This window comes from Musa acuminata, chromosome BXJ1-7, assembly GCF_036884655.1.
Source record: "Musa acuminata AAA Group cultivar baxijiao chromosome BXJ1-7, Cavendish_Baxijiao_AAA, whole genome shotgun sequence".
In the NCBI taxonomy this organism is placed as follows: domain Eukaryota; kingdom Viridiplantae; phylum Streptophyta; class Magnoliopsida; order Zingiberales; family Musaceae; genus Musa; species Musa acuminata.
In genome coordinates this window covers 43972134-43985029 of record NC_088333.1, presented here as the reverse complement: position 1 = coordinate 43985029, position 12896 = coordinate 43972134, and the positions used below count along the sequence as shown (strand labels likewise).

The window sequence follows — 12896 nt, the reverse complement described above, 5'->3', positions numbered from 1 at the left end:
AGTAAAAAAATAAATTGTATGATAAAAATCATCAAGTTCAATAGTATAAATATTATCATTTTTTAAAACTATCATAGATTTATTTTTATTTAGTATTTATATGATGCAAGTAAGAGATTCAAATTTAACATTATATTTTTTATTATAAAATTTGGTTAATGTTTAATAAATTATATTTTAAATCATCTATAAAAATAATTTTTTTTTATCAACTGATTCGAATGGTTATTAATATTTTTAATTTATTTATTATTATCTTTGTAGGTAACAACACATCCTCAAATTCGATCTTTCGCTAAATCCTCAAATTATTATCTCTGATCATATGCGTGGTTAGAATTGTCTTTCTTGCCTGACTTTAAATTATTTATGATTCATTTAAGAATCTAAATTAATATTGGATAATTATATTTTTTTAATAGAGCATGTATAATTACACTTAGTGACCAAATTTTCTTTAAAAGTTACATTTAGCTTTTATATAATCGTGGCGTTCCCCACCAGCCACCGAAACGCCTTCCCTGTCACGATCCTAGAGAGATCATCACACATGCATCCAAACCCTAGATCTAGAAACCAACCAAAGAAGGGCGCAGATCTCTTTAATCGTCTAGGGTTTTCACCGGTGGAGAGGACTCCGACGGGGACGCGGGGAAGAGAGGCATGTCGGTGGGGATGGATTGGACGACTCACGCCTTGCATTGAGGAGCGAGAGCAAAGCAGATTCGAAGGTAGAAGAGAGCAAGCACAAAAGAGGGACGCGGGCTTCATTCTCTCTATCTCTCCCACTCAGCTTGCGGGGGAGGAGGGAGAGTGACAACTTTGATGCAGAGGACATGGTTGAGGCGTCCGTACTTACACAGGAGGAGGAGGAGTTTGCCACAAACGCACCGTAGTTTCCCGTGCTTTCCACGTTTTGTACGTGCCTACGAGATCCGGACCGCCGAATCAGTCACCTATGACAATAGTCAGGCTGATGTCAGAAGGAGGAAGCCACGTCACCCCGCCCAGCGGAGCTCTTTGGGTCTGCAATGACTCAACCGGGGAAGTTGTCAGGGTTGATCGGAATCTCGGGGGCCTCGAGTCCCTGCCACGCGAGCCCACTCATCACCTCATCGAGGTGGCATCACTAACGATACTCAGTAGCAGTAGAGCCGGCCGACGGTACGCAGTAGTACACCTCGTCACACCCGACTCGTCTCCCTGCCTCAAGCCTCCGGACCCAAAGTGGGCCCACGGGTGCATACGCCTTATTCTCCGTCTTGCCCCTGCATATCCCAACGGCTATTACCGCACAAACCAGATAGATATCCAAGTCAGTAGCACAGGTAAAGATTTGTACTACGATCCATTTGAAATGCTGAAAATTGCATTTTGAAGATTTAAATAATAAAATACAGCAAAAAAAGGGCAAACAACAACAGCTATGGTATGTGACATTTAGAGCAATTAACCAGAATGAATTCTTCATTATCAGAAAAGAAGCTATATGTGCAAGAGCCAACATTGGAAGTGGTGTCAACTTGCTTCATCCATCTGAATTCTCCCCAGTGCATTTTCCAAAGTTATTCCTAACAAAATATAATAAAAGATGGATGGAACATCTCTCCATGCCAAAGATCAGAGAGATCTTAGAAACAATTAATTGTTTCCAACCCCAACAATTCTCTGTTCCTCAAACGGCAGATCAATAGCTTCTATCTTCTTCATTTTTAGTTTGGCCATGCATAGATTCATCTCGTAGCAAAGTAGAAGATTGAAAAGTAAGCATCAACAAGTGTGTGGATCATGTATTAACTAATGAAACAATGACACGCAATTTAGCCCAGCTTTACTGCATTCATGGCACGGGAATATGGAGATTTGTAACATCTTCATCTGATTGCCAGTAGAATCTTTGCATAGTTTTCTTGGACACCAATGCCTGGTATTATGAGATAAAGGAATGTTAACATGGGACCCTTTGAGTCTTTCAAATCGTCTGATAAAGCCACAAGACATTATTACACCAGACAAAATGAAACGAAATGATCTGTTGAGTGATAATTTTTCAATACAAAGGCCATATTACTCCTACAAATCAACCAGGAAATTATTCAGTGATTCTTTTGTTCTTGCAAAGACCACAGAAAGTAAAAGTTCAAGACAAATCTAGAAACCAGAACTTGATCTCTAGATTATTAAGAATGGCAACCATTTGCATATGCTTGAATGATAATTTGTGGACCACATATGGTTCTATTATACCAGTATAATGCTGGAAAAAAGAAAAGGCACTAGCAAGAGTCTTCGTCAAAGCCACCACAATTGAAGATTGACTTTCTTAGAACATCTTTCACCTTTCGAATTCGCAGGAAGCTAATCAATGCTACAATTCTAAAAACAACACTCCTATTACAATCTACACAGCCCTATCATCATATACAGTGTCAATGTTTCAAAATGGATATGTTTCATAAGGAACATGAAACTGCAATCATACATTCTAAATATTGAACAAAACAAATGAAAAAAAAATTCCAATTCAGAGGTATTTTGTATTTATTTCTTTCATGCTGCAGATATACAACCTTAATTTAGATCAAAATATCTTAGTCATGCAAAAGAATTCCCTCATATGTATATGATGCTAATGACCCTTGGGAGCTGATAAAGCAGTAATCATGCTTATCATCGCATATAATATACATGGATACTGTAACATTAGTTTATTAATTAGCTTTTATTTGTTGATGACCGGAGGCTAAGAGGAACACAAAAGCAACTGAGTCTAGAATTCTTACTCTTATTTCAGTATCTATGCAGAGCATAAAGCTTGAGAAACAGAGCTAGAAACCCATTGCATATATCATGCTGCAAGCCTGCAACTAACATGTAAATGTGTTTAAGAAACAAGGACAAATGATTACCTCAGGGCTATCTCAGGACATCTGGGTTGGGTATTGGAGTACATTGCATGGTTGATGCTGAAGATTATTAGATCTGTAAGTAATAAATCAACAAAGAATTCCAATCATAGGTGTCCATGCTAGACACGTCTGCTAGAGTACACTATATCTAAGCCAGAAGACATTCCTGGTGCCATTATGAGCTGATAGATCAAACACTTTTCTCTAAGACATTTGACAATACTGTACCGAATTCGATCACTGCAACAATAAGGTTTGGAGGAACTGATCTTGGTTATCCAAATTTCATTCTTATGCAAGTGCCATGTCTGCCATTTTGTGGAAAGATGAATTCCTTGCCACTCGTTCCCCAGTGGTTTTTGCTGTTTGATATGAAGGACATGAAAAACTTCTCGAGCTTAGGATCAGCAGAAAATCCCTTGGATTTCATTTCTTTATAGAATTCCAGAGCTTTTGGGATCCATCCATGCTTTACCAAACCTTCTACAACAGCCATATAATGTGAAGCATCAGGAATGACATCATACCTCTTCATCTCACTCCACATTTTTAGTGAGCTTTCAGAATCACCAAATCTGAAGAACTTATTTATTATCAGGAAAAAAGTGTAGCTGTTAGGACCACAACTAGCATCCTTCATTCTTTTAAGAAGCTTCACGGTTCCTTCAATGTCTTCCACCTTAACAAAAGCATGGTATGTCTCAATAGTTGGATGAATTCCCTTCACCATCATGTCATCCATTGCCATTCGTGCTTCCTCCAGCTTCTGTGCTTCGCATAATGGGTATATCATAGAATTGTATGTTTGTACATTTGGTTGCAAGCCTGCTTCTATTATTTTATCAAAAATATTGTTTGCATCCCTCAAGCAACTTTCTCTGGTTAGTACATAAATAAGAGAATTGTAGACCACAAGGTTAGGAATCCAACCCCTCTTCTTCATTTCATCATAAAGTCTTAGAGAATCAAATAGGTTGCCAGCTTTTGAGAAACAACAGATCATATGAGAATAAGAAATGCCATCTGGGGTGATGCAGAAATTTGACATTTCTCTCCACAGTCTCTTTGCTTCAACCACATCACAGATGACATTACACCATCCATCTAGCACTATGTTGAAGCTTTCAGCTGTAAGGGGGAAAAACTTCCGATTTAGAAGGAGGAACTCCTCAGCCTCTTCAACATACTTGTTCTTGCAAAGCGCACAAAGAAGGGCATAAAATGCTGTTAAATCTGCATTTACTTTGAACCTTTCCATGACCTGAAAAGTTTTCATTGCTTTCCTAGCTTCATCTGCAGCTACATACCTGAAGAATTTTAAAGATCTCATGTAACTCAAGATCATCAATTCACAAAAATATCAAAGAAGCAAGAATGAAAAAAACACAAAAGAAAGTGTCCATATGTCAAAGAACTCAATTCCGTCCTACAACAGAATATTAAGGAAAAAAAACATCAGTCAGCATGTCTAATGAACAAATTAAATATAAATATAAACAAATTTTTTTTAAATTGTCCTACAAACATATCAAGAGGCTAACTGATAGGAAAAAAATGAATTTGGTCTTAAAGTAATATGCACATCCAGAAATTGGAGAGACGACGACAACAACAACCAAACCTTAAGTTCCAACTATTTAGAATCGACTACATGGATCCTTTGCAGCCATTGAAATTTGTAAAAAGTCATATGCTTAGTTAAGTTCAAAATATCTAAATCTTTATTTATAGGTTATATTAAAATCTTTTTAGATCTTCTTATATCTCTCCTCATACCACTAATATTAATTATTTTACCTTTTCTGATTATCACATCTGGAAGTCTCCTTAGTACATGCTCATACTATGTTAAACAATTGTCTCTCATCTTATCATATATCAAAGTGATACCTAGTTATTCACGAATAAAAATATTTCTTTTCCTATCTTTTCTAATATTCCACACATCTGTCTCAACATTCTCATCTCAGCAACACAATTTTTTTTATGCATTTTTTCTTAATTGCCCAATACTCTGATCCATAAAACATTGTTGATCTCACAATTGTCTTATAAAATTTTTCATTTTAACCATCTTGTTTTTATTCTATGAATAATATATTCATCAATCTCTCCATCTTATTGAATAATTGATCCAAGATACCTAAAACTTTTACTTAAATGAACTTCTTGTTTATACAATTTAACTATATTTTCTTAATCATTTCTAGAATCACTAAAATCACGTTTTATATATTCAGTTTTAGTCCTACTAAATCTAAAACCTTTAGTTTCTAAGGCTTGCCTCTACAACTCAAGTTTATAAGTAACTTCAACTAGGCTCTCATCAACGAAGACAATATCATTAGCAAATAACATACATCAGGGATGTCTTTTATGTAAGTGACTAGTAAGTTCGTCCATTATCAATATGAAAAGGTAGGGACTTAATGTAAATCCTTGGTATAATCATATACTAATAGGAAACTCACTAGACATACACCATGTAGTTCTAACACTAGTAACTACATTATGATACATATCTTTAATAACATCAATATAATTAGTGGATTCACATTTCTTTTCTAAAACCCACCATACAAAATCTCTAGGAATCCTATCATAAGCTATCTGTAAATCAATAAAAATCATATGCAAATCTTTCTTTTTCTCCCTATACTTTTTCATTAATTGTCTTAATAAATAGGTAGCTTCTATGGTTGATATTATAATCATAAAACCAAATTTATTTTCAGATATATTAATTTCAAGTCTTATCCTACTTTCGATAACTTTTTCCCAAAGTTTTATAGTATGACTCATGATTTTAATTTCTCTATAATTTGAATAATTTTATATGTTAACCTTATTTTTATAAATTGATACTAAAAAAAACCCTTTCTCTATTCATCAAGCATTTTTCTAAATCTCATGATTTTGTTAAAGAAAGCTAGTTAACAAAGTTACTTTCTTATCCCCTAAACTTTCTCAAACCTCAATAGGGATACCATTAGGCTCCACACTCTTAGTTATTTTTATCTTCTTTAATGCATTTTTTACTTCATTAGCTCTAATTTTATGAATAAACCTATGATTATTAGATCTACCACTATTATTTACCATTAAATCTAAGTCATGTGTGAAACATTCATTAAATAATTTATAAAAATAATTTCTTCATCTTTCCTTAATCTTGTCATCATTAACAAGTATTCTTTGATCTTCGTCTTTAATGCATATAACATTACCTAAATCATTAACAAGAAATTGGAGAGACCAATCTTGAAAAAAAGGAAGACAAGAAAGGGACAGTTTGTGGGGCTGCATGATAGAGCAATAAAGTGTTACTGCTTTTATCCCAAATCATGGGGCACTTTAAAACATATTCTCCTATTTCTTATATGTTAAGAAAACGTTCACTCTCTAGACCTCTAGGAAGAAGAAGTGACGACTAACCTGCAAGATAACAACCACTATTTAGCCAGCCATAACTTTACTTGCATGTTTCATCTATCATAATCTTTCTCATTAAGTAATTAACCAGATATACATCATGTTTCATCATGATCATACTTTGCAAAAGGTCCGGAGGTTATTTCCCTATTTTGAAGATAATAGGTAGGAAAAAATGGTCATATACTTGATAGTGGGGATGATCCACTGATTCGAAACGAAGCAGCAGCCTAAGCTAAAAAGTAGGCATGACTAAAAGGGAAAAGATAAAGCACATATAATTAGGACAGGAAATCAAAATTATCATGGATACAAATCCAACATTCAGGCTGAAAATAAACATTAAAAGTGTCATTCAATTGTTGATCTCGAATAGTAGGATGCCAAAAGAATATCAAAGTTAGCACCTTTCCATCATGATCACCATCGCCCGCTGCGTGAGAACCGACGTCTTGTACATCTTACGCACCAGGTACCAGGACAAATCAAATCGCCGTTGCTTGCCCATCGCCCAAATCATGAGATGCCACGCCCACCGACAATCCGCGACGCACTCCTCCGCCCATCGGAAAGCGAGGAAGGCCAACTCGCAGTCCCCCCTCAGCTCCCAGAGGGCCTTGCAGACCAAACCCAGGTTGAGCGCGACACCCGAGGAGGCCCGCAGGAAGGCCAGGGCCTCTTTACGAGATGAGGACAAGGATTTGGCCTGGGTGAGGAGCTGGAGAAAGCCATGGAGGTCGGACTCATCGAAGGGAGCAGAGGGCTCGACAGAATCAGTGTCGAAGTCGCTGGTGCCAGGGTCGGTGGCTGCGGAAGGGGAGGAGAGCGATGAGATTTGTGGGTGAAGAATAGGATAAGTGGAGATTGAGAAGATAGTGGGAGAAGAAAATAGGATCGGAAGAGAAGGAGAGGGAAGAGGGAGAGGACGTCGGGGATTGAGGAGGAAGGTAGAGAGGAGAGGGCGGAGAAGGAAGGCAGAGAGGAGGGGTGTTGGGCGGCTTATGCTCACCGCTAGCGCCATAGAAGACTCGGTAATTGACCGAGGGATCACGAGTTGTTATGTGAAGACCTGTTTTGGGCCTAATTTGGGTAGAAAGATTTAGGCCCAATTGTCGCCCGGATTGCGTTATTTTTCACATTAAACTGCAGACAAGCCAAAATGATTAAAAAATTATTATCAGATATTTTATCTTTAAAAACTTTTAATATTGAGTTTTTATCAAAGAGCACCCATGCAATTGATTTTTTTTTATATGGGAGTACCTTTTTCTTTTATCAATGTAATGAAAATACCCCTCGTCTTACCCGTTGTCGCCTCCACCGCCGCGCGCTTGACTGTCATCACCTCTACCATCACTGTCGCCCCCTCCTCCTCCCTCCCTTCCACGTCACCGCCCTTTTCTCGTCACGACGATAACAGAGGGTAGAGTGGGGGTGAGCGACGAGGGTGTCAACATCAACGAGGATCTCGACGCTGCTCCCACTAGGACGAGAGAGGAAGAAGACGATGCGAAGATCCAAGAGGAAGCGAAGCCCTCCGTGGCGTGGGTAGGCACGAGCGCGCTTCTCCTCCTTGAGCCGGGACTGCAACAGCACGGTACGCGACGATCGCCTCCTTAGCGATGGCGAAGGTACGAGTAAACAAACGCCATGAATTGGGTCCCAAATCTTTGTCGCCCCTCGCCCACTTTGTTGTGGGCTAACGCCCTCGTCGCCCACCTTCACTCTACCCGCAATTACAACCGTGACGAGGAAGAGCGAGCAGAACGACGACTAAGGAAATTTTCATCCAGCTAGCCGACGAAAGCTCCCCACGTAAAAACCAGTTAAGGGGTGTTATTTGATAAAAACTTAAATATCTTTTCTAGATAAAAGTGTCCAATAATTATTAATTACAAATAGAACAAGTTTGTCAGACTTAACTTTACATCGACTATTGCGGATAGAATAACCCTTTATGATCACAAATATACAGCACGACTTAAACAACAAGTAACATTAAAGGTATTTCATGGGAGGATAGTCTATTTGTTAAAACCTTTTTCTTTTCTCAACTTTTGCTTCCATAATAAATAATCTCCTAATTTTGGGAAATGCTCCAGATAAAGAAAAAGCTAAGGAATCATATGGATCAACATTTGAGCCTGCATCAAGCATGAACATCCCTTGTACTACCTTGTTCAACAGCTAAAACACTGTTATTTCTTGCCAATTAATGGTGTTTGCATGACAAATACCCCAAGTCTATAGTTTAGTTGCGGCAGTTCAGCACGTGCACAAACAAGTTCACCCATGAGTTCATTAGATCCACCACCAGCTCTAATGTCATCCTTGACCGAATCATTCTACATTCACTGACGAGGGAAATATGTTTCTTCTACATGGATATGACTGACGCAAGTTTTTACAAGCAAATCATCTGTCTAAGGCTGTTATTCTGATCAGGAGAATGACATGAAGTCTTCAGGGCGTGCAATGTAAATCTCCTCAAACTCATTATCATCTGAAAAGAAGAATCCATTTCTTGAGAACTTATTTATTGTCCCAAGTAAAAACAAAAATGAGACTACGATTTCCTCACCAGGAAATTGTGTTCAATCACACCTAATCCTACAGCCAAGATAAGAATAACATAGTACAGAAAAAGAACCATTTGTTTCACCAGTATAAATCACAGGCTAAAACCCTAGATCTCAAACTAACAATCCATATCAAAACCATAAATTACCAGGAAAACAATTCTTAAAATAAAAAAAGTAACCTTATTATTAAAATCAATTTCCCAAATGCAGTCTTCGAGGCAGTATATACGGATGTGTCCGATGCTCATATGGCATAAGGTTATATGATTATGGGTGGCTACGTTTTATATGTAAAAATATATGCCACCACACTTAGTCCACATAAGCACAAAAAATTCATGTTTCCTCCAATTAATTTCACTTGCCTTGTTACTACTAGTTTGGTACTGATAAATACAGGATCCATCACAATGTAAAATGGACACAAATATTCTAACTTATCACTAAAATTAGTTATTTGACGTGTACAAAAATGTGATCTCATAAACCATTGATTGGAATCTAACATATATTAGCCATTACCAATTAAAGCTAATTCAATTTCTCAATTTTTACTCAGTTATGTACTTTGTTAGAATATCTCCATATGGATTGTACATGCACTCACATATAAACCTACATTTCGCATCTGTTGTAAGCAATACCTTGAAAACCCATTAGAGTGTAGCTGCTTCTTCAAACAGCCACTGAAATGGCAAACTATTTGTGCACCAATTGAACTACATTGCACATTTCTATCATATTTTTGTGGCCCTTACTCAGAGTAAAAAAAATTAAGACATCACTGTTAAATCTTTATAAAAATCATACTACATCTGGCTATTTTGTGTCCTTCGCATCAATCAGAGCAGAAAAAGGCACAACACACACTAGCATGATACAGTGACTACTCATGGACCAACTAGAAATAGTGGATGCCTCAACAAGATCTAACTTGTGCATATGAACAGGTAGTCCACCATAAAGTTGATTTAACGGTATGGAGAAAATGCACAAAATCAATAATTCAGTACTTGAGAAAATAACTTTTTTGTTATACTAGGCAAATGTATTCTTGGTTAGAACCTTCCATGACTCATGAACATGTTATAAGTAGCCATCAAAATTGCATTGGTGTATATGAGCACATACATGAGTTCAAGATTTATTAAAGAAGCCAGAGAAGTGCAATACCTTTTCTAAGAGTCAAAGCCACCACAGCATCATTTTCAACCTGCGCATGAACAATTAAGAATTAAAACAGGTTTAGGTGGTCCGTATAATCATCATCCTAAAATTATGAAATAGCACTTAGAATTGTCAGTTCTGGATGGTAATTGAATGGCATTGTTACCCTCTGTTCTGCTAATGTCATTGAATCTACTAATACAACATCAGTTGCCACCAAGGTTAAACGTTGATTATTGCTAGGTAGATCGATCAAGGCTTGTAATTTCTGCTTTATATCCAAAGTTGTGTCTGTTGGATCACACTGCACAAAGTAGGTTGTCTTGTTGCGCTTCACTCGAATGTACATTTCCTGTTTCCAATAAAAGACAAATTGAAATCCATAAAAATCACAAGGAACATATAGCCACAAAATTATTGAACAAGTATCAGGAGTGCTCTTTTGACAATCATACAAGTCCTCCTCTTTATAGTTGGAAACTTTAGAAAGGCATGATTTTGCTTCTCATTTTACAAATTGTTTATTCATGAGCAGTTTTCTTGTCAAAACAAAACAACCCAATCCAAAAGCTACTGCAACAGGATCCAGGAATTCTTAACCACATCGCCATGATCAATAAAATCTCTGGAGTATATCATAAGTGTGCAAGAAGGGCCTATAAGTTATTAAGGTTGGTTGTTAGGTGGACATGTTACCCTATCACATTGGATGGCTACTCATATAAGGACAAATTTTGACTTGCACATGAGTCCAATCACTGTGGACCGATAGAACAAATAATTAATTGTTGCTTTATTCTGATTCCTTGATTTAAAAGCCTTAAATTAAAGCCTTGTTTAAGTCTCGATTATCAGGTTATGTAGATGCAATCCAGCTTCGAGAACATATTGTATTTGCACAAGACCTAACTACAAGGTTACCTATGTCACATTAGAAAAAGAATTATTGCTGTATAAGGTGGACAATATTACATAACATTAGCTAAACATGCAATTTCTCCTTTTCTATTACTACAATGTTCTTGAAAGATGCCTGCAAAGTTTAAAAGATCATATTACTACAACGTTCTTGTAGAAGTTGAGGCAAGCTCGTCTTTGAATATTGTTTAAACATTACTAATTTACTTTCATGATGCTCTCATAAAACTTTTTAAAAGTTATAATTTTCAAGTATTAGCTCTTCCTCTTCTTTTTTTTTTTTTTTTTGCAAAGTGTAAGTCATATGTCCCAACTGTTTGAGATCCATTGTATAGATCTTATTCTGACATTGAGCTCTGCACAAAGCAACATCCTTAGTAAAATCAGGAGCATTTAATTCTTGATTTAAGGTTTCTAATAAAGTCTTCTAAGATCTCCCTCTACCTATTCTAACACTATTAATACTAATTATTTCATCTAGTCTAGCGACAGCATCTATAAGTTCTCTGTAAAGATTTTCATACACTGTTCAATGATTCTATCATATTTTATCCTCTATTGGAGCTACATCTAATTGCTAATGAATAAAACCATATTTTGTCTTAGTAACTCCACATATCTACTTCAACAATCTCATCTTGGCATCACAAATATTTTGGTACATGTTCTGCTAAGTGTATGAGACACATATAGTTTGCAGGAGCATACAAATCATCAACACTTAGTAAACATCACCTAATCGTCTTTGATTACCCTTATACGGCCTGCAAACAGTAAGCACTCAGACAAATCAATGGTGGATCCACATTCCATCTAATGCTTAGAAAATCAATATAGACGTCCTTTGGATCAGCTAAGTTAAGATGCGATCCTATTCAAATTATTTTCAAGAGCTGCAATTAGGAAATCCGACCGGGGTATCAATTGGGTTGTCGACTGGCTGCGGACAAACTATCAAGATTCATCAGAACTCTTAGGGAACATCGGGAGTCGAAACGGAATGCGCATCAGAAGGACATCAGTTGCGCCCAAGTAGATCTCTACGGAAGAAACGATAAGGCTCACGGATGAAAACCGATTCGATTACAGTAAAGATAATTGAACGGAATTGAACGGATCTAAAAAGTTCTGACACAGACCACCTAGTAAAATAAGAATGAACTTACCTACAGATTAAAACCCTAAATAATCACAGTACGTGAAAGCAAAACGAAGAAGAAGAAGCAAGGCGAAGCAGAACCTTGATGGGTGGTAAAGAAACCCCGTCTGTTTGTAGGAAATTGGATGAGGCGGTGGTGGTGTGAGGAAGAGGACGTCGCTGGCCGAGCCCTAGGTTTGTGGCCGGAGAGTGGAGTGAGAAGGTCGCGAGAGGCAGCCGATGCGAATGGTAATAGGGAACTATGTCTCGGTTGGGGCCTCCGTGAGCCGTCGTTGAATTAAGGCGAAAGATTTATATAGTGAGAGATGTAGTTGTGATTTATAATTTTCCTAAACGTTACACAACATCCGTTGTAGTCTAGTTGGTTAGGATACTCGGCTCTCACCCGAGAGACCCGGGTTCAAGTCCCGGCAACGGAATTTTTATTTTATTTTTCATTTATATTTATTGTATATTCTATAATTTTATATTTTTTTTATTTTAGTTTTATATTTTTATATATTTCTTTTCTTTGTATTTGTATTTGTATTTGTATTTGTATTTGTATTTGTATTTTTTTTATTCGTTGTAGTCTAGTTGGTTAGGATACTCTTCTCGAACCCACTTCTATCTAATTTTAACTATTTTTTATTTTTGATTTTCCTTTATTTTTTTCATCTTTGTTATTTTTATTTTAATATTTGTGTCTTTTTTTAACATCTACTTGAAAATACTGTAAATAAGTTAAAT

At 36.7% G+C, this 12896-nt stretch overlaps 2 protein-coding genes and 1 non-coding gene across 3 annotated transcripts; 1 reads left to right on the top strand and 2 right to left on the bottom strand.

Moving 5' to 3' along the window:
- Nucleotides 1-1449: 1449 nt before the first annotated feature.
- Nucleotides 1450-8060, bottom strand: LOC135679658 (pentatricopeptide repeat-containing protein At1g80880, mitochondrial-like). The gene is made up of 4 exons (XM_065193648.1): nucleotides 7647-8060; nucleotides 6749-7484; nucleotides 2910-4216; nucleotides 1450-1924 (listed from the first exon to the last, which is right to left on the bottom strand). The coding sequence occupies exons 2-3, from the start codon at nucleotides 7360-7362 to the stop codon at nucleotides 3184-3186; spliced, it is 1647 nt and encodes a 548-aa protein (XP_065049720.1). The 5' UTR covers nucleotides 7363-7484; nucleotides 7647-8060; the 3' UTR covers nucleotides 1450-1924; nucleotides 2910-3183.
- A 433-nt stretch (nucleotides 8061-8493) lies between these two features.
- Nucleotides 8494-12433, bottom strand: LOC135679660 (uncharacterized). Its single transcript, XM_065193651.1, has 4 exons — nucleotides 12249-12433; nucleotides 10257-10442; nucleotides 10097-10136; nucleotides 8494-8844 (listed from the first exon to the last, which is right to left on the bottom strand). Exons 2-4 carry the CDS (start codon nucleotides 10437-10439, stop codon nucleotides 8783-8785), a joined length of 285 nt encoding a protein of 94 aa, XP_065049723.1. The 5' UTR covers nucleotides 10440-10442; nucleotides 12249-12433; the 3' UTR covers nucleotides 8494-8782.
- An 80-nt stretch (nucleotides 12434-12513) lies between these two features.
- Nucleotides 12514-12586, top strand: TRNAE-CUC (transfer RNA glutamic acid (anticodon CUC)). Its single transcript has one exon. It is a non-coding gene; the product is annotated as a tRNA-Glu (tRNA).
- The last annotated feature ends 310 nt before the right edge of the window (nucleotides 12587-12896 follow it).

What these genes read in the sequence shown, in the direction of transcription:
- LOC135679658 (XM_065193648.1), bottom strand. Translation starts at nt 7,362, where the DNA reads ATGGCGCTAGCGGTGAGCATAAGCCGCCCAACACCCCTCCTCTCTGCC. An exon ending in ATGGTGATCATGATGGAAAG is followed by an intron (nt 4,217 to 6,748) that starts GTGCTAACTTTG and finishes AAAATTCTTCAG; the next exon opens with GTATGTAGCTGCAGATGAAG.
- LOC135679660 (XM_065193651.1), bottom strand. Translation starts at nt 10,439, where the DNA reads ATGTACATTCGAGTGAAGCGCAACAAGACAACCTACTTTGTGCAGTGT. An exon ending in TGACATTAGCAGAACAGAGG is followed by an intron (nt 10,137 to 10,256) that starts GTAACAATGCCA and finishes GTTCATGCGCAG; the next exon opens with GTTGAAAATGATGCTGTGGT. An exon ending in GGCTTTGACTCTTAGAAAAG is followed by an intron (nt 8,845 to 10,096) that starts GTATTGCACTTC and finishes TCTTCTTTTCAG; the next exon opens with ATGATAATGAGTTTGAGGAG.